Source organism: Onychostoma macrolepis, chromosome 03, assembly GCF_012432095.1.
Source record: "Onychostoma macrolepis isolate SWU-2019 chromosome 03, ASM1243209v1, whole genome shotgun sequence".
NCBI classification, from domain to species: Eukaryota; Metazoa; Chordata; class Actinopteri; order Cypriniformes; family Cyprinidae; genus Onychostoma; species Onychostoma macrolepis.
The window spans coordinates 22,749,644-22,776,186 of NC_081157.1; the positions used below are offsets into that span (position 1 = coordinate 22,749,644).

Below are 26,543 nucleotides of genomic sequence, written 5' to 3' on the forward strand. Positions count from 1 at the left end.
AAACGTGCTAATTATTACGTTTAGCGAGGACGCACCAGTGGCCCCATCGGAGCAGTGAGTGACAGATCAGTCAGCTGTCCCGAGCGTCTTTCACACTGGCCTCTAGACATCAGAGTCACTACCTGACCTGGTCATGATCAAATATGTTAGCTTTGCTTGGCAGCATAAAGAAAAAGTATGCAATTATTTGTAAATTTAACTGACTGAAAAGTAAATGAGGAGAGTTGAAAGATTTCTTATCCTGTGGCTCCCTCTAGTGGACTGCAGTTGTCCTCTACACTCTCAGAAATAAAGGTACAAAAGTTGTCACTGGGGTGGTACCTTTTCAAAAGGTACATCTTTGTACCTAAAAGGTCCATTTTGGTACCTAAAGATACATATTAGTACTTAAAGTGTACATATTTCAACTTAATAGGTACAAAAGTGTACCTTTTGAAAAGTGACAGATTTTGTACCTTTATTTCTGAGAGTGTAGAGCCTATGGGAAATCTTTGATTTTTGATAATTATTTATATAAAAACTGTAAGTCTCATTATTTTGAAAAGACATAGAAAGTTTCTATTAGAAACAATACAGATCAGGTCCAAGGTCTCTGACGAGTTTGGTGCCATAGGAGATTATAGGCTACAGTTGGAAGTTCTTGGTCTCAGAAGAATAATAACAAGTTTAGATATATAACAGTATTCAGCTTTCTCAAGCCAAAATAACTAGCTAATAACTTAAGTTCTGTTATTGTGGTGGATCAGTGAATGCGGGAGAAGGTGAGAGATAACAAACTGTGTATGTGTGTGTCTGTGTACAGCAGTTAAACCAAATACAATGTTTATATCTCCTTGTTTCAGAGAGAGATGAGATGAGAACTCCTGACCAGCCTTGTGGACTGAAAGTAAAGGCTAGGGAATTTAAAAACAGGCACTCTTAAATGTGCATTGAAAATTGCCAACTGATAAAACCTGTGCTCCAATTCTTAAGATAAATATAACTGGCTATGTTAAATGATTAACAATAAACAGTAGAAAATCAGTTTCCTTTCGAATTGTTCTCTCGACACTGGAGCTGAAAGGGGAATGAGTAAAATCATGCCGTGTAAAAACAGTGTTATCTGCAAATTCACCCAGAGTTGATACAGGGAGAAACACGTGCCACAGCAGTTAGGTGGATAAATTAAATGTGCTTCCTGCACAACTGAAGGCTGCAGTTTTAGGACCGCATCTCTAGGACCCTATCGTTTTTTTTGTTGTTGTTGTTTGTTTTATTATTATTTTATGTATGTATGTATGTATTTATGTATTAGCGGCACATACTATTTTATAGCACATGCTATTAAATTCTGTATATTATTATTATTTTTTAAGGAAATATGTAGCTGTTAAATTGTATAGCTACACTTAATTATTGTCCTTTCCAACTCCTAACCCTAAACATACCTATTGATAACCCTCTCGAAATATTTAACCTAATGTATTTCAATATATTATATATATATATATATATATATATATATATACAGTATATATATATTCTGGTTTTAAATTCAGTTTTCTTGTCATCTCGATGGAACTCTCAACTTCTCGTATACATGAATCTAATGTGAAAACTGTAAATTTCTGGCATTCAGCTTTTAATGTTGTGTCATCTTTTCCAAAATCTTTGTAAAAATTAATTACATTTTTTTTTTTTTTTAAGTCTACCAGGGGGTGGGCTGGGTTGGGGTGGGTTCTAAATTTGCACAGTTGCTTTTTGTTTTTTTACTAAGAAAATTTAATAAAAAGTTGTTAAAAGTTGTTAAAAAGTTGTTCTTGGAAAGAAAGACTTGTGTCTTTGCAAGACTTCAGTTCATTAGCTGCAGCGCAGCGCTTCGCATCTGAGGTGTGACACATAAAGTGCAGTAATCGGTAAAACAATTGCGCTAGTACATTAATAAATGTAAAATAATTTAAAATACATATACCAGTTTACATCCAGCAGCACAATGAACTGTTTTGCACAGCAAAATAGGCTAAGTGGAGATTGCTGACACCCCCTCAAACACTCAAAAAAATAAGATGGAAAGACAAAAAAATGAATAGTTTCCATGTATCTAGTCTTTGCATCTGTTTGATGTTTGAATCAGGTCTCCACTGTTTGAATAGAATTGGCTAGATGGCGCTGTCACAAACAATATGGTCCTAGAAATGCAGTCCTAGAACTTATTCTGTTATTCTGATAAATAATGAAGCAACAAGTGTATTGGTGCATATAACATAAAACCAGCTCTGAACAGGATAAACAGACATTATGAGTCCAGATGTTCAGGACACGCCAAGGTCTTAAGAATAATACTGGGGCAGACAACTTGCAGTTACCACATACATGGATATAAAAAATGATGCAGGAAAAGAAATTGTTGGCATTCTTAGTTTGATTCATGCATTGATGGTTCGTGTTGTTAATTTTAAGATGCAGTGAGCAGTTTAGCACTGGTTAATATTTAAAACGGGGGTTCCCAACCACATTCCTGTATTTGTTCAAACACATAAAAACTATATTAACTTTACTATAAGAGTTTTTCACAATCGTTTGACTGCACACAGTTTGTGTGGGGCCGGGTTCAAGATGAAGCCCACCACTGGAGTACTGGAGTGAGATCCAGATCATCTTCAGACACTCCAAGAGGAGGAGTGAAGCGGAAATGCTGAAGAAGGGACGTGAAGAACAGAAAGAGCTCCATCCTGGCCAAACTCTCTCCAAGACAAACCCTGCGGCCTGAGAGAGAGAAAGAGAAAAAAATGTGTGAAAAAAATCTTGTTTTCAATAGGCCTTAAATGTTATGTGTTATGCCTAAATAATTGTATGCCTGAATAATTTTGGAAATATTATAGCTTTTTACTCACTTTAAAGTATCAAAGCCAGAAGCCTTGGATAATTAACTTTATTTGAGACCATTTAAAAAGGATATTTCCTTTAATAAAGAGGACAATCAAGCCCTACAGTACCTGCAGAGAAGGGCAGGAAGGCGTCTCTCTTCACAAATCGGCCATGCTCATCCAGGAAGTGTTTGGGGTTAAAAGTGTGAGGTGTTTCCCATTCATCCTCATCCCACAGTACAGACATTAGAAGTGGAAATACACACGTGCCCTGCTCAAGGAAAAACATCACGTCTTAATGTTTCTCACAAAAATGGAAATGTATTTATGTGCATTTTTATATATTATTTTATTATACTTTGGTGGAATGGGGTAATGTAGGGGAAAATTGCATTTTCACTAGGAACTGGTTCTGTTTTTTATATTATTTTACAGTACGCTAAACTTTAAAAAAGTAGCCATTGAAGTGAACATCACAGCTGGTCATATGAGGGATACTCATGGGTGCTATGTTTGCAAATCTCTGGGTTCATGAATCACAGCGTCTGTATACGGTAAGTTCTTCCTGTCCTCTGTTACCGGTTGCCGTCCACCGATCATTTGGTCAATCCCCTCCTGAACCCCATCTGCAAACACAACACTCTTTAAATGTCACTTTTTTAACTCAGTCCACCAGAAAAAGATATGATAAACATCCAAAGTATGTTTAACAAGTCAAACACAGAGACAGAAAATTTCATGTCTCATAACCAAAAACCAATATTGAGATTATTTGATAAAGGAAATATTCCAGGTTCAGTATGAGTTCAACTACTGAATTTTGTGGCATAAACGTCACCACAAAATTAATTCTCATTCATCTCTCCTTTTATTTATAAAAACAAATACAGAGGCTCTTAAATGGGGCCCATGTTTGAAGGATTTTTTTATTTTAATGTTAAGTGTATAATTTTATAAAAGCACTTCCATTAAAACGCAGGTATTTGAGTTGCAAGGAACGCGGATGTTTAACTTGACACAGGCTGCATCCAAAACCTGGAAAATGTTGCCTTCGGAGGACACGGTAGGAAGGAAGGCATCAAGGCACGTCTGATTTCAATGTTCATACAATAGATAAAGGATACAATAGACGTACTCGATCCTTCAGTATCCTTTGATATCCCACAATCCTGTGCATTCCATTCCGTGACGCTTGAGCAAAAAAATAAAAATAGCATCTGAAAGTTGCATTTAGTGGTCAGTTTGCGTGTCAATGTATGTTTCTGACCAACTTTTTGCACTTTTGATGTTATTTCTAGCGAGAAATCAGTATTAAATTAAATACTCGCTTAGCTATCACCAAAGCTTTTTCGATTTATAGATCATTAAACCTTTACGCTGCCTCAGAAGCCAGTCCGAAATCAGTTTTGTGAGGTGCCTTCGTGCGTAAACGCTGCCTGTGCAAGACTCAAGCACAGCAGTCAATCATCCATCTATCTATAGCGCATGATTACATAGAGAAACAATGGAAAAGCAGTGCAATTGAACACAAAAAAAATAAGTTCTTTGAAGAGTTCTGCATTATTTAGCCTATAAAATAGCATGTTAAACTTGCGTTATTTTGTCATGCCACTGCTGTTTTTAAACACAAGAACATGTTCTGTGTGAATCATACCTAAAGCTGTCTAAAAGAATCAAATTTACTTTTGTTTTAGGTGTTGTCATGGCAACAAAATTCAATTTTATTTTTTTTTAAAGAAAATTGAGTTTGATGTTAAATTTATTTATTTGTCTGGTAATCAACATTATGCCACAAATGCCACATGGTATGTGTGGATATTTGGCCATACGCAGCAAGCCCCAGCGCAGTGTTGTGCTAGTGTCCGTACCATACCAGCGGCGAACAGGTTGCCGACTGAGAAAATGAGATGTTTCCACCACCATACTGCAATACTGTATTCCGCTGTAAACCACAGATTATATTGAAATCATATGTGAACCTGCGCGGACGCTGTTTCGCTCAGCCTGATGCTCTCATTGGCTCGATCCACCATATTTCGTAGCTGAGGGTCTGTATACTCGGACCTTCGTCCATACACAATGAAAGAGATGACACTTGAGGCAGCATAGTTCATCAGCTGTGTGGTTTCAAAAAGTTTTCCTATAAAAGAACAGGCCATGGTGTTCAGTCCATTGCTAACCCTGCTCATCACTGTATTTATCCCCAAGTTTGTCTGTAAGACCTTTGTAACTTTGTAACTGTCTCTTTATGATAAATCATGTGTTGTATTCTTTATTCGTGAAAATATCAGCTAAATTAATATATGTAAACTTCACAAATTCCTCTTGTAAATGGCATGTTTCCTCTATGATTTTCTCCTCAATTTTTTTTCTTTCCCATCCCGAAGTCTCGTAAATTGGTGAGAGCAAACTTTCTCAGTTCTCTCCAACTCTCTCCATTGGCAAATATAATACCTATAAAGTTTAATTTCTAAAATTTATTTTATGGATATCATATTCTTTCATTCCTGCAGCTCAACCAGTAGGGCATGACCCTAGTAACGCAGTAACTCCAAGGTCATGTGATCGATTCCCACACTCTCAGAAATAAAGGTACAAAAGCTGTCACTGGGTCGGTACCTTTTCAAAAGGTACATGTTTGTACCTAAAGGGTCCATTTTGTTACCTTAAAGGTACATATTAGTACTTAAAGTGTACATATTTGAACCTAATAGGTACAAAAGTGTACCTTTTGAAAAGGTACCGCCCCAGTGACAGCTTTTGTACCTTTATTTCTGAGATTGCAGGGAATTCATGTGCTGGCAAAATGTACTCAGCTGAATGAAATGTAAGTTACTTTGAATAACATTCAAAGCATAAATGTAAATGCAAATGTTGTACCTCAAATAGTCAAGCATGGTGCTAGCAACTCCAAAATTATGGGTTCTAATCCCATGAACCAGTAAAAATGAAGTAGCCATATTGGATAAAAGTGTCTGCCAAATGCATAAATATAAATCATATGCAAGCTTTAGATACTGTATACACAGTAATCATAAAAAAAAAAAAAAATTTAAAAAAATCTTTGGCTGCTTAAGCCACATTTAAAATTGTATTTGCATTAAATAATCATATTAAAACCAGTCTTAAGTCGCTGGGGTATATTTGTAGCAATAGCCAAAAATACATTGTATGTGTCAAAATTATTGATTATTCTTTTATGCCAAAAATCATTAGGACATTAAGTAAAGATCATGTTCCATGAAGATATTTTGTAAATTTCCTACTGTAAATATATCAAAACTTAATTTTTGATTAGTAATACGCAGTAAAATTTTTTCTCAATATACTGTATATACAGTGCCTTGCGAAAGTATTCATACCCCTTCGTTTTTTTCCCCCCACGTTTTGTTGCTGCCTTATGTTAAACTGCTTTAAATTACTTTTTTTCCCACATCAATCTACACTCCATACACCATGATTGTAAAGCAACAAAACAGGTTTTTAACATCTTTGCAAACTTATTAAAAATAAAAAACTAAAATTATTCCATTGCATAAGTATTCATACTGGGACAGTTGAAATTTAGCTCAGGAGCATTCATATTGCTTGTAGATGTTACTACACTCCAGGTGAAGTTAACCTGTTGCAAATTAATTTGAACGGGTAAGATTTGGAAAGGCACACACGTCTTAATAAAAGGTCTAACAGCTGATAATGCATATCAGAGCAAAAACCAAGCCCTGAAGTCCAAAGAACTGCCTGTAGAGCTCAAAAACAGGTTTGCGTCAAGCCACAGATTTGAGGAAAAGTTCAGAAAAAATTCTGCTTTATTGAAGTTTCACAGAAGCATGCAGTCTCTGTTACCCTTAATGGAAGACGTTTGAAACAACCAGGACTCTTCCTAAAGCTGGACTCCTGGCCAAACTGAGCAAATGGCGGAGAAGGGTTCTGGTTAGTGTGGTGACCAAGAACCTGATGGTCACTCTAGTTGAGCTCCATGATCATATGTGGAGACAGGAGAAACCTACAGAAGGACAAACATCACTGCAACACTCCATCGATCTGGGCTTTGTGGCGTTGTGGCCAAACTCAATCCTCTCTTCAGTTAAGACACATGAAAACAAAAAAGCAACTAAAGGACCCTCAGACTGTGAGAAACAAGACTCTCTGGTCTGATGAACATCAATTCTAAGCATCGTGTTTGAAGGAAACCAGCTCTGTTCATCACCTGCAGAGTACCATCCCAAAAATAAAGTGTGCTGGTAGCAGCCTCATGCTGTGGGCCTGTTTTTCAGAGGTAGGGACTGAGGGACTCATGAGACTGTGGGACTAGTCAGAGTAGAAGAAAAGCTCAGTGCACCAAAATATTGAAATAGCCTTAATGAAAACCAGTCCAGAGCATCAGAACCTCAGACTGCGCAGAAGGTTAACCTTCCAACAGGACAGTGACCCTATAAGCACACAGCAAGAGTGGCTTATAGACAACTCTGTGGATGTCCTTGAGTGGCCCAGCCACAGCCTGGCCTTGAACCCAATCAAATATTTCTGGAGAAACCTGAAAATGTGCGTCTGCCCCCATCCAATCTAAGCTTGTCGCATCAAACGGTTAGTTCAGGGTATGAATACTTTTGTTATGTATTTATTTCAGTTTTAGAAAAATAAATTTGCGAAGAACAATTTTTGCTTTGTCAGTATGGTGTATGGAGTCTAGATTGACGTGGGGAAAAAAGTAATTTAAAACAGTTTAACATATTTATATATATATTTATATAGTACATTTCATTAAAAGCATTTGACAAAATGAAAATGGTTAGGTTTAAAAACAGAATTGTGACCTTTAAAAAACTCACCAGGCAGGTCTGACAACACTTTGTAGTTCTCTAAACCAACAGAAACAAAGCTGAACCTGTTGCCCAATAGTACTGATGTCATTCATACTTACCTCACACAGGCTCAAGTGTGGTTTGCTGATATCTAAAAATATCAGATTTCCCAAAAGTGGCAACGGTTTTGGCCCCTGGAGGTTCATTTTCGTCTCTCTGAGACCTGAAGAACAGTAGATAAACAGCTAAGAGCAGAAGCAAGCAGCAGATTAATGTTCCTGTGCTGGAAACCTGAAGAAGTGCTTCCATGAAAGCTATGTTCACAGAACAATACCCATAAGACCTTGAGGTTTGTGCAGTTTAAATGCAGCACAGATGAAGTGGAAGTAGCTACGTTTGGTGTTGGAGGCGGAGACTGTCATAAACTAGTCCAATGTTGTAGCTATAGATGCACAGTAGATTACAGTTAAAGCAACAGTTCACCCAAAAATATTTGTAAAAATCCAAATTAACCCTGATCTGTCATTAAATTATCTATTTTTAAAACATTAACTGTATTGCACTGAAATGCATTTTTATTATTATTACAAAGCTTTTGTACAGCAAATATATTTTCAGTAATGAAAAAAATAAAATTGCTTAAGATCTGCCAAATAGCAAAAGGAGTAAAGTGTTTTTCAGCACAGATGAAGTTTATTATCTCATTGGCAATTTTGTATCTTATAATGTAAATGTAAATGTATTCAGTTACACAATTATGCCTCTCAAGTAAATTAATCTTGTTTATGGAGGTTTAGATTGTTGTGTGAAACCAAGTTTTAAAAAACTGAGAAACATTTGTTAATTACCTTTAACATTACAGCACAATTAAGGTTAACCTACCTTACAACAGAAAAATGAACCAATGCAACATGTACATGCTGCTCAAGACATGTTATGCAAAAACAACAGAAGTGATTGTTTCTTATCAGGTTTTTTGAAGTTATTTGCATACTTACATTTTGTGCATTTTCTCATCAAATCATGCAAATTCTTATTTAAAATTAGGTCAAATATGTTTTGATTGTCAAGTATCAGGAACATCTGATCGCACACAACTTGTGTGGCGAAGGATTTAATGTAACTCCAACTATTCCTTTGAGATCCAGATCATCTGCAGACACTCCAGGTGGAGTCGTGAAGCGGTAGCTCTGAAGAAAGGAGGTGAAGAACAGGAAGAGCTCCATCCTGGCCAAACTCTCTCCAAGACAAACCCTGCGTCCTGAGAGAGAGGAAAAATGTGTTTAATTACAATTCAAATGTTTATTTATTCAAAACACTGGGTGTTTAGGTTTAAAAAGTACCTGCAGAAAAGGGCATGAAAGCATCTCTCTTGACGAACTGGCCCTTCTCATCAAGGAAGTGTTCTGGGTAAAAGCTGTTTGGTTTTTCCCATTCACTTGGATCCTTCAAAACAGACGTCAGCAGAGGAACTACAGTGGTGCCCTAGAAAATGGACAAAAAACAGAACAAAACTAAAACTAAAATGAACATCAAGCTGAGCACTTGTAGCCTCCATTATATTTTCACTTGGTTATTAAAATATTTATTCTTCTGACCTTTTCGATAAAGTATCCATTAAAGGTAACATCACAGCTGGTCATATGAGGGAGATTCATGGGTACAATGTTAGCCATTCTCTGAGTTTCATGGATCACGGCATCTGTATACGGTAATTTCTTTCTGTCTTCCACCACTGGCTGACGTCCACCGATCACTCTGTCAATCTCCTGCTGAACGCGATCTGCACACAAATCCAATAACATTTTTGGTTTCACTTTATTTTGATGGTCCCTTTAACACATTCTGTTGACTATAAGTAACATTGCACCTACATTTCTACTAACTCTCATTAGAGTGTTAGTAGTGTATCAATAGACTGGTAGGGTTAGAATAAGTTGACATGTACTTGCAAAATTACTTACAGTCAGTAGAGTGTCTGTTGGCAGACCGACACAATAAAGAGTTAGCAGATATGAAGCAGACAGTCTACTAATACTCTATTGAGAGTTTGTTGACATGTAGTTGCAACATTACTTAGTGTCAACAGAATGTTCAAAAGGGACCATCAAAATAAAGTGTTACCAATTTTTTTTCTCTCTCTCTCTTTTGGACTTGAATCCAGCATCAGTGCACTGTAAAATAAAAATAAATAAATAAAATAAAAATAAAACATTGCGCCAACTTGAAATTAAGGCAACCAGCTTCAGCAGATTTTTGAGTTTGCTCAACTTATTTTTGTGGGAGATTCTCACATTTTTGTTGTATAAACTTAAAACGACAAGTTGAGAAAACTCAAAAATCTGCTGAAGCTGGTTGCCTTAAAATTTTAAGTTAGCTCAACTTTTTTTTTTTTTTTTTACAGTGTTACGTCCCAGGACGTATTTGTTAAATTCACGATCTACATTTGTGATGTATGTGGTCACCATTTATTTGTTTGGTGCAATGTGGATGTACTTTGTTTTTTATTTTTGTTTTGCACCAGGTTGTTTTGTACTCCCTCTCTGGTTTCTCTCTCTCTCAGTCCTCCCTTCTGCCAGGTATGGACATCAGCTGTGCCCAATTAAAACCAAACTCTGGGGGTGACCTGATTGGTTGACGAGATGGGAGCTGGTGGATAAAGCTGAGGTGGAAAGCCAGGAAGGAGAGAGAGTCTTTCCTCCTGCCCCAGCATGTGTTTGTTGAGCCTGTGTGTTTTGGTTGACTGTTGTGAGGGCCTAAAGCCTTGAGTTTGTGTCACTAAGTGCTTTCCTTGTTAACAAAATCTAATCTGTTTATAATTTGACTCTGAACTATACTGTTCAAATTCCTTTGTTGCTTGTATTTGATTGTGGCAGCTGTAGAGAGGTGGATGCCATTTTCTTTTGCTAGTTGTGTTTTCTCCTGTTTTTGGTCAGATAGGGAGTGAGGTAAAAGTTATGTTGTTTATTTCTATTTTCTTTATTCGGGTCAGTTAGTTTGATCCTCCCAACATTTAGTCCTATTTTGTTTGTTGTTTTGGCCTGGTCCCCTCTTGAAGGTTCTTGCTTCCTCTTTTATTTCTCCTAATCCAGAGTCAATCAAAAGAAATCAATTATATTTCAAATCTGTGTGGTGATTGCTGGCTGGGACAGGAGTGATGACCTCCACAAAAACCTTTTTTTTTTGTTGTTGCACCTTTCCCCCAACCCCTAGACAGGGAAGGAATGTAACAACAGTGTTTTGGGGGTTAAGCATTACAAGTAGGGCTGTGCAATTAATCGTATTCAATTAGAGCCGTAGTTCACTGACAAGCTACGCTAAACCGCGCTCATAATCTAGTCTTCGATTATGAACACGGTTTAGCGTAGCTTGTCAGTGAACTACGGCTCTGTGTATTAACTGCCGCTCCATCTGAAAGCAGGTGATGGCGACTTACTGCTAATCACGAAACCGGCTTTACTGACGAGATGCGCATGATAATCGAATATGATTAATTGCACAGCCCTAATTACAAGTAATGCAAGTTACGTAATCAGATTACTGTTTTCAAGCAACTAATAAAGTAACGCATTTCTTATCAGAGGTCCCTTTTACAAAAAAGTAATGCCAGTAACTTTGTTTTCCCATTTATTGACTGACCGCTCTACTGTCTCCATGTTGAGTGAAATCGGGAGAAACTGCTGTGTGAACACGATGGTTACTGTAGTTTTAGACTCAATGTGAACATACATTTACTCATCTAACTTGGACAAAACAGATTCAGTATTCCTCAAAATGAAAGCTGAAAGGTTCGCTTACAGGTTGGTTTGAGCTGCGCCCTCTGCTGTACAGTTGTGAATTTACATTTCCTTCAGCCTGAGGTTTGTTTATTTCACTTCTGGTGTGTAAAGGCTTATATTTGTGAAAAATAGAACTTTTTTATATTAAAAATAAGTAAACAAACCAGCCCATATGAGGAAAAGTAACGCAAAATTAACACAACACATTACTTAAGTAACGCAATTAGTTACTTTTTAGGGAGTAATGCAATATTGTAATGCGTTGTTTTTAAAACAACCTGATCTCACAGAATTCGTGTAATGTTCACGGATTTAATTAACCCCGAATCTGTGGTGGCATCACGGAATCGCCGAAAATGCCGTGATGGGCTCACAGAAGGCATCAGCCGTGGTCCATGCACGGATTCACTGGTTCAACACCAGCGCTGCATCGGACCACGTAAAAAGAGTGACTCCGATGCAGTTATATTTTGTATATAAATTTATACTTTGACTGGAGTACCTGACCCCAGCCCTACCCTAAACCTACCCAGTTCTGAACAATAATGATGACGATAAATTTCCCAGTATCGCGGCGGCATATTGATGCTAAGGGTTTCCTATTTAAAGTGTTGAACCAGTGGATCCGTGCGTGGAGCACGGCTGATGCCTGTCACTGACTTACATTGGTATCACTTCTGTGAGCCCATCACGGAGTTTTCGGCGATTCCGTGATGCCACAGATTCGGGGGTTAATTAAGTCTGTGGTCATTACACGGAATTCTGTGAGATCATGTTGTTTTAAAAGTAACTTTCCCCAACACTGTTCAGCACTGAGGAAAAACTTTGGTAACACTTTATTTCGATAGTCAACTTTAGACGTTTTACTAACAGTAAGTAACTTTGCAACTACATGCCAACTAGCAGTCATTAAGAGTATTAGTAGACTGTCTGCTTAATATCTTCTAACACTTTATTTTGATGGGTCCACAACATACAACATACTGAGTATGAGAAACTTTGCAAGTATGTCAACTTATTATATTAACCCTAAACCTACCCTACTGAGAGTTAGTAGACATGTAATTGCAAATTAATGAGAATTAGTTGACATGTAGTTACAAAGTTACTTAGATAGTAGAATGTCTAAAGTGGACTATCGAAATAAAGTGTAACCAAAAGTTTTGACATTACTGTGTTTTTACCCTGTATATGAGGGTATTTGGCCATAAGCATCAAACCCCAGCGCAGGGTCGTTCCTGTGGTGTCAGTACCAGCGACAAAGAGATTTCCCACCGTCATGAGAAGATTATCATGGTGAAAGTGTGAGTCCTTCTTGCCCGATTGCTGACAAGTGCAAACCAACAAAACAAAACAAAAACATTATTTTTACTAATATAAGGAGGGAAAAAAATGTTACAAAGTATTTCATTAATTATAATTAATTCAAAATTCTCAACTAAACTGTATATGATTCAGTTTAATCATCAAAGCTGCTGATCCTGTATTTCTATGCCACATGGTACCTGTACCTCTTCGTTCTGTTTGCGGATGAGAAAGGAGTCGACAAACCCTCTGCGGTCGTGTGGATTCAGTGTCTCCTGCAGTCCAGCAATCAACTTCACAATTTGTGCTCTATTTTTCAACAAATTCCTTACAATAATCCTTTTGCTGTTCAGGAACAGACCCAACCATGGAAATATGTTGTATAGCTTATAAGAATGAGAAGAGAAAGATATGAATGTATTAATGATTTAAAAAATAATTTCAAAGTCACCGCATAATTCCTGGTTAATATATAGATCACACTTCCATACCATCATAGATGCCGATCCACTAACACGAACATTTTCGTTTGCTCTGTCGACCATTGCAGTGAATTGAGGGTCTGTGTATTCAAATCTGCTGCCGTACACGATCGATGAGATGATGTTTGACACAGCGTAGTTCACAGGTTGTGTCGTGTTGAAGGGTTTCCCTGTGAAGAGGAAATAACAAACCGTCTCTCAATGGATTTTATAAACTAAGAGCATGATTCCATGCGTGTCTCAGCTTGTACCTTCAAACTTATCAAACTCTCCTTTCAGATACTCAATTTCCTCTATGATTTTCTCTTCACTTCCTCTCTTGCCCATCCCAAAGTCCCGCAGGTTGCTGAGAGCAAAGCGTCGCATCTCTTTCCAGCTTTCTCCATTGGAAAAGAGGATCCCTGATCAACACAAAACCATCTGACCATGAGCCTAGTAACTGGAAATTATAAAGTCCTAATAAACCATAAACCAAGGACTCAACACAAAACATTTAGTTATTCTTACCATGACCATCATTAAGTATCCTAAAACCAGGTGTAATATCTCGCTCTCCAAACTCATCCGCATAGTTCACAAGAGCCTCTTTAACAGTTTTGTGTCCAACTAATACCACAACTTTTTTAGGTCCCAAAAACACTTGGAATATGTTCCCATAGGTTTTAGAGAGCTGGAGAACACAGAGAAAAACATTTACAAACAAATCTCAAAATGTTAGGTTACTATTACTGTTTAAATGTGTTTAAGTCAAGTTCTCACCTCACAAAGGCTGTCAAAGGGTCTCGTGAGGTCAAGAGTCAGCAGGTTCCCCAGCAGCGGCAGTGGTTTGGGTCCCGGTGGCTCTTTCCCTTCTTTCTGAGATTTGTACTCTGAGGAAAGCCGACATACGACCAATAACAATAGCAAAGCACCCAGTAGCGTAACTGTGATGGGAAAATACAGCAGAGACTCAACAACAGCCATTTTTCAGTGCGGCACAGATGCTCTGCTGCATTCAAACCCTTGTAATATGTACACATGGGAGGAACCTCAAGTAAATCCAGGGAGAATTCATCATTCAAAACAAAGTAACCATGAGAATGTAGTTGCATCAGCATCGTGGTACAACATGGGACTCTTCAGTGAATCTATGAAGGTAAAATGTGAATACTAATGCCATAAAAGCAACTAAAAAAATAGACATAATATAAACACCTTTTACATCACATAGAGGTAATATAATTCAAACAAACTTTTTATTTACAACGATACTATATATAGGCTACAAAGATATTGATTTGATTTTTGATTTAATTTATGCATTTTTTTAGATTTACAGTGGTGTACTGTAACGAAGTAATAATACTTACGTATTTTATGGGAGTATCTACTTTACTTGAGTTTTTATATTTCAGCCAACTTTTACTTTTACTCCAATACATTTTCCCAAAGCATATTTGTTACTTACTACAAAATAGTCCAAAGTCAGAAGAACATGGACTGCAGGAAAGCATGTTTGGCGAATCAGTGGTTTACTTGCAAGTTAGACTCCTGTTAACCTTTTGAGCGGTAAGGTCCCACATATGGGCAGTGTTACCAATTTAGCGACTTTGTCGCTAGATTTAGCGACTTTTCAGACCCCCCTAGCGACTTTTTTCCAAAAAAGCGACTAGCGACAAATCTAGCGACTTCTTGGACAAACCTTAGCGAGTCTCTGTGATCGCTGGTACTGCCGCAACGGCGCGAGGTCAGGGTGCACGCACCTCTTTCTCTGCGTCTGCTCTGTTCAGCGAGCGGCTGAGAGGAGCAGCGCGTTCAGTTAAAACAGATACTATGTTGCTTCTCTAATTTTACATGCAAATATAGCCAAAATCACAGAACAGGAATTGTCTCTGTCTTGTCTTATCTTGTGTGTATTATTTTATTTGATCAGACGACGGCTCAATTATAAAATAGGATTTTTGTGCAGAGTAACTTCTTGGAAGGGAGAGCTGGTTATGTAGTCTTAAAGGGCTGCATTTCAGTCACTATTTCATATTTATCCCGTTGATTGACAACAGAAACAGTAAAATATATAAAGGAAAACAGTTTTATTGAGAATTTAGCTGCATTAAAATACAGTATGAGCACAGAGAGACAAACAAATGTAAAAGGCAATATGACGTGATGACGTCACGAATATGCTAATTAGCGTGTGACGTCATCTAGCGACATTTAGCGACTTTTCAAACTGGCTTTAGCTACTTTCCATCGAAAGTTGGCGGCAACACTGCATATGGGATTTAGAACGTTCGGTGACGTCGCATAACTGCCAAATTCAAACTGCGTTTTCGCACTTTGTCTGATGCTGAGATGCAGCTGCAGTTGTCATATAATCGCATCTATGCAGTGTTTTTAACCACATAATGTTTATTTTATGCTTTAGACATTTAAATACACATAAGTACTAGTAAAACAATACATTTAGAGTTCGTAAAATACACTCAGATGTTTATGGAAGCAGCAATAACAATCCATTCAAATATAATTTTCAGACGTGTTTTATTAAGATCAAATACACATAGTGTAAGTAACTATAAAGTTATCTCTATTCTTCTCCCATCTCACCCGCCACTTACTTGCATGTATTTTGCGAGAAATTGATGAATTTACGTGATATAAATCTGACTGATAGGACTCTCTGAACTGCAGCGCGAACAAACATGGCGGCGCCCATATCACATTACAGATCACGATCAAGATCATTTAGAACTGTTTTTAAACGATAAAACACACTCATTTGCACATATTTGTGAATCGGAATATCAGATAGTTGATTATATGGTAAGCAAGTTTATGAATATTTTGAATAAAAAAGGAAAAACGAAATAAAAGCGATACATCTGTCATACAGTGTTATTGTGGGCGCGGTGTGTCACGTGACAATCATGACGCGTCGCCATGGAAACATTAAGGGGAAACGTTCTAAAATAACGGTCGCCTAAAAAAAACTCACTCTGGGGGGACTGCTGGAATATTTTAAACTCACCACTGAAAAGGTTAAAGGTGCTGTATGTAGGATTTTGACTCTACTAAAGCATAGAAATACCATAATATGTTTGCAGATATTTAAGAAACATGCTAAGTTAACACACTTGTTTATCTGAAAAATAATGCTACAGTCAGTTATTCTCCTTTGAAAATGTGCATTCGGCCCGGAATGTCTGTGTTTGTTATGGTTTGTGAAACCCCCCCACTGCCAGTTTACCCAGTATTATAGTAGTTTATACAGTATTTCGGCACCGCGGGTTGCCAGTTGGCAGAAAACACAGCGTATTTAATTGTATTCATCGTCATGTGCGCTCGTTCCTGTTGATGTCATTAATCTGGCAACCTGCTTGTGAGTCAAGTCTGAGGAGGGGGGGTATGGGATCAGATTCCCGCCTAAAGTATTGCAGTCACGGATAAAAAAATAACAAGCGTGAAAACAAAATTTAAAAACGCAAGTAAAAATATATTGTACAAGATTTAAAAACGAAAGCAAAATTTTTCAGAATAGCAAACAATGGTCAAGGATAGAAAAATAATAAGTGTAAATCAAAAAATTAATAACGCATTTTTAAAAATAATAAGCATGAATCAAAACTTCAAACACGTTTAAAATCATATTGCACAAAATTGAAATATTAATGCAAAATTATCTGACTTGCGCACAAAATCATGTTTTCCTGCTCATATTTTTATTTTTTGTGTGCTTATGCTGTTTTCCCTTCGCTCTTGTTTCCACGTTCTGCGCTTGCTTTCCCAAATGTTGCGGTTAGAGTTTCATGTAAATCAAAGCGGGTTTAAGCATCATCATTGGTCCACTAGACAGCTCCTCCGCAGCCAAACAAACAAACATGTGGAAATGGAATATTATGATAACCTAATATTATTTTAACTCTTCCGCTAAGAAAAAAATATAGTCCATTAGTTACAGTACAAAACAATCGGCATAGCAAATAGACAAACACTGCAACAATATTACAGTATTAATAATGAATTCCTTGTACGTTTATCAACTATATGTTGTTTTTGTTCAGATGTTTAGATGTTAATGTAATATTTATTGCTAGAAACGACCATTTAATGAAGAAAAACTTTATTTAAAGGTTTCAGGCCTTTTTGTACCCTATGGAAAGTGTCACATACATACTGACAGTGAACATGTGACTGAAACATGACAACTGGATTGGTTTTGAATAAGAAAAGTTTAATAATTTTAATAATTAATAGCTTAAGATTCAAACAAGACTGAATAGAACTAACTACTGATCTACAGTAAACAAAATGTGCCATGGTATATACACTCAGATTTATAAACAGCTGATAAAGCTTTCATCAGACTAATTTAGTTCATTAGCTAATAGTTTACTGGAGGTCACCTGTCAAGGTGAAAATGCCAATATTTCAAACACATTTTAAAGTCAAATGGCAAACAGTTTTTACAATCATCAGTCATTAAACTATTTTGTCTTCTTTTCAATTACAGTCAGTGCATTTACTCAGAGTAAATAAAATTAGTGCAACAACTATACCGGGGTTTAATTTAAATAAGATGAGATGTTTTGTTTCAATGTTTTCTTCAAAGGACTGCTGATATTTTCTTGAATCAGGAGCGTCTGTTGGCACACAGCTTGTGTGGGGACGGATTTAATGTGACTCCGACTATTCCTTTGAGATCCAGATCATCTGCAGACACTCCAGGTGGAGTCGTGAAGCGGTAGCTCTGAAGAAGGGAGGTGAAGAACAGGAAGAGCTCCATCCTGGCCAAACTCTCTCCAAGACAAACCCTGCGTCCTGTGTGTGTGTGTGAGGCAGTTGAATAGTCTGTTTAAAATGCTGTAGGGCAGGCAGCACACTAAGTTTTGGAACAGAGCTGCAGGGCCGCTGGTCTGTGTTAGCGGTCTAACAGCACTTGTCAATATAAAAATGATTAAGGTAGCCAGTCAAATCATATTCAAGACATGGTGAGCTGAAGTTTCACTGTACCTGCAGAAAAAGGCATGAAAGCATCTCTCTTGACGATCTGGCCCTTCTCATCAAGGAAGTGTTCTGGGTAAAAGCTGTTTGGTTTTTCCCATTCGTTTGGATCCTTCAAAACAGACGTCAGCAGAGGAACTACAGTGGTGCCCTAGAAAATGGAGAAAAGACCAAAACTTTGATGTTCATGATGCACATCTTCACTAAGCATTATACATATTAATTCTTCTGACTGACTTTCTTGATGAAGTATCCATTTAATGTAACATCACAGGTGGTTATATGCGGTAGACTCAAAGGTACTATGTTTGCCAGTCTCTGAGTTTCATGAATCACTGCATCTGTATACGGTAATTTCTTTCTGTCTTCCACCACTGGCTGACGTCCACCGATCACTCTGTCAATCTCCTCCTGAACTTGATCTGCACACAAATCCAACACATATTTGTTCCTTTGGATATCACTGAATTGACCTATCGGTAAGCCCCTCCCCTCGAACGCAGACTAGCCAATGGCAGTCAAGTATCAGCTGCACGGGGAGCAGAACTCGGACATCTTTAGGTTTCAGCGCCATAGAGAAACATTGGAAGATCCGAAGCTCGCATCGGTTTTATGGGGTTTATGCTTCAAAAATGGAAAAATGATGTGCCTGGGGTACTTGTAATACTGATTCCAGGTAACCTGAGAGGATGGGCAATATCATTTATTTTATTACATTTCCTGAATCCAAACAAAACAGAGCAAAATGTCCCTAAGTATTCACCCCAATACAAATGAAGACATAAACATTCATTTTTGATGGTTCATTTCTGGTTCTCATACACTTATTAAGTTACAGTTTTCATCTGCTCAAGCAGAACGTTAATGTTATCTTGTGCTTTAGCAAGGTAACGTATCTCTGGCTAAAACTAGCTAACGTTAAAGTTAGTGAGTCCATGCTAATGTACAAACTTAAATAGCGGACTGTTCTCGCGTCTTGTACAGTGTAGGTCAAAAACACATAAACGAAGGTCTACATTTCAGTGCCTCTCCATATTAAACTGGTTAAATGTACATTAATTTAATCGTAGCCTGCGATACATGAACAGTGTTGATCCGCAATCGTGATGACCGACCGTAATATGAGACTTCTCCCGCTTGCATTGTGATCTGTAAACCCTCCATCGAGTTACCCACCGTATTTATTTTTAAATATTTTATAAATCCCTCCATGGAATATTTAATTCCCGTTTGGTGGCCTTCTGTGTCCAAAATTGTGCAAAAACATCGTGGGACAAGGTTTTCACACAGCAGCTGTCATTGAAAGACAGTGAGCAACTCCGTTTGTTTGTCTGATTGAGCAACAGTAACTAAGGGGGGCGGGGCTTACCAATAGGTCAATTGAGCACTGAGGAAAACTCTTGACATTACTGTGTTTTTACCCTGTATATGAGGGTATTTGGCCATAAGCATCAAACCCCAGCGCAGAGTCGTTCCTGTGGTGTCAGTACCAGCGACAAAGAGGTTTCCCACCGTCATCATAAGATTCTCCTGGTGAAAGTATGAGTCCTTCTTGCCGGATTGCTGACAAGTACAAACCCACAAAGCACAAAATTATCCTTTTTACTAATATAATGAGGAATAGTCCTTCTTGCCAGATTTCTGTCAAATGCAATCAACAAACTTTATTCACTTTGAAAACATATTATGCAAAAAAAATAGCTATATTTAAACTTAAATATCCATCTACTTATTTTCATTATCAACCTGAATTTCCAAATATTGCAGTAAAGAGCATTATCACTGAAAATGTTTTGGGCAAAAAATTATGCAACATGGTGATTTCTGTACCTCGTCGTTCTGTTTGCGGATGAGAAAGGAGTCGACAAACCCTCTGCGGTCGTGTGGATTCAGAGTCTCCAGAAGCCCATTGATCAACTTCGTCATCTGTTGTCTATTTTGCAGAGCATTGTCTATAATAATCCTTTTGTTTTTCAGGAACGGACCCAACCACGGAAATATGTTGTAAAGCTAGAAATGCACATTCAGAGACACAAGAAAGACTGAGTACATTTTGGGTCATTCTACAAAATAGCTGCCTTTTATGTAAATAATATATTTCTGTGGACAAACTACAGGCCAGTGTCAAGTATACTCACCATCATAGAAACTGATCCACCAACCCGAACATTTTCATTTGCTCTGTCGACCATTGCAGTGAATTGAGGGTCTGTGTATTCAAATCTGCTGCCGTACACAATCGATGAGATGATGTTTGACACAGCGTAGTTCACAGGTTGTGTCGTGTCGAAGGGTTTTCCTGTGAAGAGGAAATAACAAACCGTCTCTCAATGGATCTTATAAACTAAGAGCATGATTCAGTTTTAATTTTAATTTTATTAAAGGGATAGCCCCTTGAGATGATCCTTCTTATTTTTGAGGGGGTCCCAATAACACATAAAACAATTCAAAGTACAACACATTTGAAACAAAAAAAATAATAACTTGTCTTAAACAGACAAACAGCTCGTTCCCCTAATCTTCCACCCACAGTCTACAACTGTATTAAACAAACAAGAGTATGTACATACAAGAAGACATACATTTTAGTGCAAACGTGAAAATCGAAATGTATGTACACCCTGAAATATAACAGAAAAAAATACAAAAAAAATAAATTGAAAAGCGTTGATATAGAGGCCTAAATTTAAAAACATGAAAAAGTTATTTTCAAATGAGAAAATAAATGAATCCTGAAAAGATGTGATTGATCTGAGAGAAGGAGGGAGATTGTTCAAATCAGATGGAGCTTTATATTGGAATGACCTTCGGCTGGCTTCAGTACAAATTCCAGTAACAAAGAAAAATAGACGCTGCATATGTTGAAGGGGATAGGAGGAAGAGGAACCAAAAACTGTTATTAAAAAGAGAGACAATTAAAATAAACACATTTAAAAAGAAACTGAAACCAGTGATATTTGCCTTCGGGATTTTGGTTGGAGCCAATCAAGAGTTTCATACAACGTACAATGGTGAGTTCTATATATCTCAAAACAAACCTAGGCCTACATAAAGAATTATGAGCAATATTTAGAGGTTTTAAGTTGGTGTCTGAGGTATTTTAATAAATAATGTCTGCATAATCAATAGTAGGAAGAATTAGTTGGGAGATTAATCTTTTCCTTACTTGAAATGAAAAGCAATTAATTGAATGATTAAGAGAACTTCAACCATACTATTTTTTAATAATAAAATCAATATGATGCTTAAAGGGTTAGTTCCAAAAATGAAAATTAGCCTGTTTTACTCACCCTCAAAGCATCCTAGGTGTATATGACTTTCTTCTTTCAGACGAATCCAATCGGAGTTATATTAAAAATTGTCCTGGCCCCTCCAAGCGTTACAATTGGAGTAAGCGGGTGCTTTTTGTCAACAGTCCAGAAGACGTGAAATAAAATGTGCGCATCCGTAATAAAACGTGCCTCACACGGCTCCGGGCGGAGAATAAAAGCCTCCTGTAGCAAATCCATGCGTTTTTGTAAGAAAAATATCCATATTTCAAACGTAATAAACACTTTTTTTCTCACTTCTGCTGACTGTCATACGTGCAAGCTGTTCCAGCGGATGAACTAACGCTTTAAAGGACAATTCAGGATCGAGCCAAAGACCAAGATATTTTTTAAAAAACTGCATTAGTTAGGAGTGACCATCATCAAAACTAATATCTAAATCGAAAGAGTGCAGGCTATGGCATCTTTTTAAAAACAACCCTGAAATAAGTTAAAATCTAACTGCAGAGAGGACTGAACATATGCAATATCAATATCAGAATGGGAAAAGTAAAGTGTCATCTGCATAAAGCTGAATAAAAGAGTGTGAGCAAATTTTTGGAAGGTCATTAATAAATAAACAGAAAAGCAAAGGACCAAGTGTTGAACCTTGAAGAACACCTTTATCAACAACCAGGTATTCAGAATTTGAGCCTTGAAATGAGATATATTGGCATCTATTATGAAGGTAGGAATTAAACTAGAAAAGAGAGTTTTGATCAAAGTGTAACTTATCAAGCAGAAGTTAATGGTAATGGTCCACCATATCAAATTCTTTAGAAAGATCAATAAAGATTGCACCAGTAAGTCGACATTTATCAAAGGAAGTAAACAAATCATTGGTGAATATCATTAAGGCTATGGTGGTGGGAAAGTTGGGTCTAAAACCTGACAGAGATGGAGATAAGATATTAAACTGATTAATATATTTTGAAAAACCTTCGCTAACAGTGCAAATAATACAGTACAATAATATAATGCAAATAACCTTCACCACAGAGTGTATGTGTCTCAGCTTGTACCTTCAAACTTATCAAACTCTCCTTTCAGATACTCAATTTCCTCTATGATTTTCTCTTCACTTCCTCTCTTGCCCATCCCAAGATCCCGCAGGTTGCTGAGAGCAAAGCGTCGCATCTCTTTCCAGTTCTCTCCATTGGAAAACAGGATCCCTGATCAACACAAAAGCATTTTATTATGGGTTTCTCAGCAACATGAGAAAAAAATGACTTTGTGAGTTAGGCATACACTAACCTTAAACCTTTGGGACATATACAGTGCCAGTTTACTTATAAGCATTGTATGCAGTGCTGGGTATTAAGTGATTATATGTGATCTGGATTATGTAATCAGATTCCAAAAATTAAGTACTTACAATTAGATTATATTACATTTTAAAATGCTCATAATCAGAGTACAGTTACTTTTTTATAAATTACATGATTGCATATTATTCACACAATGATACTAAATTATTCATAATTTATTGACTTTTTTTCTCAATTAAATGTACCCTTTAATTAAATTTTTTTTTTTGTTTAACTATATATCGCTTATATACAGTACATTTGGAGAGTCTTCCAGTTTTATGGAACTGCACATGCCACATACCAGATATTATTCACTTTAAGACAGCACAAAAACAGCACAAAGCACACACTCAATTTCATACAGTCCCATAATTAAATATATTTGTAGGTTTTTTTCACGTGTTTAAGTGTCTAATTCAAATTTGTGTTGAATTGAATGAAAATATAATTTCTTTCAATAGTCATACACAGAGTATATTTCATTGGCCCTGAGAGGCCATGAATATCTGAATGCTTGAGCAACATTTTTGTTTTGTGAAATGTCTTGCATTTACAGTTTGTACATTCATTTGAGTCAGAAAAAATAATCCTACCATGTTCGTCATTCATTATCCTAAAAATAGGTCCAATATCTCTGTCGCCAAACTCTTCTGCGTGGTTCACTAGAGCTTCTTTGACAGTTTTGTATCCAACAATGACCACAGTTTTTCTGGGACCCAGAAACACTTGGAATATGTTCCCGTAGGTTTTGGAGAGCTGGAGAACACAGAGAAAGACATTTACAAACAAATATCAAAATGCTAGGCTGCTTTTGCTACTTTTCAAGTCAAGTTCTCACCTCAAAAAAGGTGTCAAAGGGTCTCGTGAGGTCAAGGGTCAGCAGGTTCCCCACCAGTGGCAGTGGTTTGGGTCCTGGTGGCTCTTTCCCTTCTTTCTGAGATTTGGATCCAGAAGAAAGCAAATACAAAACCAGAAGCAACAGCAAAGCTCCCAGTAATGTACCTGTGCTGAGAAACTGCAGCAGCGACTCAACAACAGCCATTTTCTCTCTGAGATCCTCAATTGATACACTCACACATTTATAGCCGCTGCTATAAACCTTGCACACAAACCTCGTGTGATCCTATAAAACATTATAAAACAATCCATGAAAATAAAGGGTTGCTGTGGTTGAATCAGCATGTATGTGACTCTCTGGTGAATCATTAATCTTACTGAGCCTATTAAAACAAGACAAGAAATGTATTCAATATTATGCCATAAAAGCAAAAGTTCTGGTTTAACACAATCATTGCACCAATATTACTGCATTTACATGATTAGAACATGCTTTTTGGTTTATATATGCACTAAATGTTGTTTTATTTACTTTTCCAACAATGCACAACGAATAACAAGTAGGTCTGAACTGTGATCCATGGAGATACTATGACCTATAACCAGGCGCGGCTGGTCTATATGAGCCAAAATATTCATACAAGACCTCTATATAAACTGAATCAATAATAAATTGTAAATGTGTTCAGCATTGTGTAACAAATATTTTTCGGATTTTCTAAACTATTTTAAGTCGTAAAGCAAGCAGTATGTTAAAATCCCGCGCATGGCTTTAACAGGCATGTCATGATGGGGCAGACGGTGCCTGAGACCTCCCGAGCTCAACAGCGCCCCACAATTTTGCAACGTAAATCTGTGGTGAAATGAGGAACTGCAGCGAGCTCTAATTGAGAGCCATTGGGACAGATTTGAGACTGCCCAGAGGTGTCATGCCCATTCAAAGTGAGGGGGCACGTGCCCCCTCAGATTTTTGAGGCAAGTGGATTTTGAATGCAGTTTCCAAAAGAGAAAAAATAGCCGAATAATATTTTCAATAATTGATACAATCACACCAGCATGATTAAATCGTTCAGTGCATCATATCGTCAGCTGCTAAATTCAAATTTGCGTTTGCTGGCGCTGAACCAGAGACAGACTCGTTTTTATAGCACTGCTGCGCATTATAACCAATCACACACGATTCTGTTGATTTTATGAATGCAATGACCAATCAGAGGTGTTCAGATGAGTCATCGCTAAAAAACTGGCGTTTTCTTCACTCGCTCGCTGACTGAATACCTCTTTCTGGCGAGTTCTCTCGTCAGAAACAACAAAGTGCAAATGTGTGTAAGAATCTGTAAGATATTAATTTCATAGTGTAAACAGCAGTGATTTTAATAGGAGTTTTGGAGAGTGCTTGAACTAGACTCAGTGAAATTGTTCTTTGATAATGTAAATGTTCTTTGCTCTCTTTCTGTAAAATGAAAGTGTTATGATTAGTAGACTAACATGTAATGTTTTTATTCACATTAACTTTCAATGTTAAATTCACATTAAATATAAAGTCAGTCGTATTAAAAATATGTCATGGCATGACACCCATAAACAGACAGGTTTTTATGCATAGTTAATAGATTACATTATTAGGTTACTTTGACCATTGCCCACTATCAACATAATCTATAATGGTGAGAATCAAAATATTTCATGATATAGTTAATGCGTTTGGAAATGTTTTGAATAAAAAGGAAAAAATAAATAAAACATAAGTGCTGTTGGCTGCTGTGTGTCACATGATGACTTATTGATTTTAAGATTCCTCTACGAAATCACTTGCCTGTGAAAAGATAGTGAGAGCTGATGTTGGGGAATATAGCCAAATTCGCGCTAAATATTATTAATGCAGTCAAAAAAAAAAAAAAACTCTCCAACTGCTTTGCAACCAGAAGCTTTAACTTAGCTTTGGCTTCCTGAAAGGAAAGTAGCCTACTAGAGATGTTATAACAGTTGGTGAATCTGATAAATCTGACAGACAAATCCATCCAAATAAAATACTGTTTTACATATTTAAAAAAGGATCAAAAATACAAAGAAATTTGGCCCCAAACATGCCAGCTGAACAGCAGTGCTCAATGTACATACTGTACACACATAGTAGGATTACAGAACTTGTCCTGAACATGTATGTCAAGCTCTGTGTGTGTGTGTGTGTGTGTGTGAAAGAGAGAGAGAGAGACAGATCCTGACCAAGTACAGGCTCAGTGAGCACAGACTGGCCATCGAGACCGGTAGACACAGAAAGAGCTGGTTACCCAGAGAGCAAAGGGTGTGTGCTCACTGTGAGTCAGGAGAGATCGAGACAGAGACCTTCCTCCTTCACTGTCATAAATACATATCCATAAGAAACCTCTACTTCAACAAACTCACCAACTTAATAAAGAACTTTACAGCCATTAGTGAAACAGAACAAATAAAGATAGTACTAGGAGAGGGACAGACAGCAGCACTGGCTGCGAGATACGTGTGGACGTGCCACAGCCTGAGAGACAGCAGGTGAATGTGTGTGTGTGTGTGTGTGTGGATGTGCCACAGCCTGAGAGACAGCAGGTGAATGTGTGTGTGTGTGTGTGTGTGTGTGTGTGTGTGTGTGTGTGTGTGGATGTGCCACAGCCTAAGAGACAGCAGGTGAATGTACATAATGTGTGTAATATGTGTATTATGTCTGACCTCAGTGTGTTTCCCTACTGTCTACCACAGTGACCCTCAGCCTTGTGTGTCTATGTGTTAAACACTGTGGTATGAAATGTTCACATAAGTTCTTATTTGTTACACTGTTTATTTAAGTTTATATTGTTATAAGGTTTTTATTCTATTATTTGTATCTTTTCATTGTTATTATATTTCTCCACATA

General features: G+C 37.2%; 2 protein-coding genes and 1 pseudogene across 6 annotated transcripts; all 3 read right to left on the reverse strand.

Moving 5' to 3' along the window:
- Window positions 1–1,421: 1,421 nt before the first annotated feature.
- Window positions 1,422–7,760, reverse strand: LOC131534859 (cytochrome P450 2K1-like; annotated as a pseudogene).
- On the reverse strand, window positions 2,982–16,525 carry LOC131537895 (cytochrome P450 2K1-like). Of its 4 annotated transcripts, none has more exons than XM_058771591.1 (12): window positions 15,815–16,525; window positions 13,977–14,140; window positions 13,725–13,887; window positions 13,469–13,618; window positions 13,227–13,387; window positions 12,936–13,121; window positions 12,615–12,756; window positions 9,250–9,434; window positions 8,995–9,136; window positions 8,650–8,912; window positions 7,771–7,874; window positions 2,982–3,472 (listed from the first exon to the last, which is right to left on the reverse strand). In XM_058771591.1, exons 1-10 carry the CDS (start codon window positions 15,939–15,941, stop codon window positions 8,725–8,727), a joined length of 1,608 nt encoding a protein of 535 aa, XP_058627574.1. In that variant the 5' UTR covers window positions 15,942–16,525; the 3' UTR covers window positions 2,982–3,472; window positions 7,771–7,874; window positions 8,650–8,724. The 4 variants fall into 4 exon arrangements, with proteins under 4 accessions (XP_058627574.1, XP_058627576.1, XP_058627578.1 ...); XM_058771593.1 differs by lacking the exon at window positions 15,815–16,525 and adding an exon at window positions 14,665–14,888; XM_058771595.1 differs by lacking the exon at window positions 15,815–16,525 and adding an exon at window positions 14,665–14,887 and having other exon boundaries at window positions 13,977–14,086.
- An 881-nt stretch (window positions 16,526–17,406) lies between these two features.
- LOC131537901 (cytochrome P450 2K1-like) lies at window positions 17,407–26,255 on the reverse strand. Of its 2 annotated transcripts, none has more exons than XM_058771600.1 (9): window positions 23,654–26,252; window positions 23,409–23,571; window positions 22,528–22,677; window positions 20,336–20,496; window positions 20,028–20,207; window positions 19,619–19,760; window positions 18,435–18,619; window positions 18,207–18,348; window positions 17,407–18,014 (listed from the first exon to the last, which is right to left on the reverse strand). In XM_058771600.1, the coding sequence occupies exons 1-9, from the start codon at window positions 23,855–23,857 to the stop codon at window positions 17,827–17,829; spliced, it is 1,515 nt and encodes a 504-aa protein (XP_058627583.1). In that variant the 5' UTR covers window positions 23,858–26,252; the 3' UTR covers window positions 17,407–17,826. The 2 variants fall into 2 exon arrangements, with proteins under 2 accessions (XP_058627583.1, XP_058627584.1); XM_058771601.1 differs by having other exon boundaries at window positions 17,921–18,056; window positions 23,654–26,255.
- Between the last annotated feature and the right edge of the window lie 288 nt (window positions 26,256–26,543).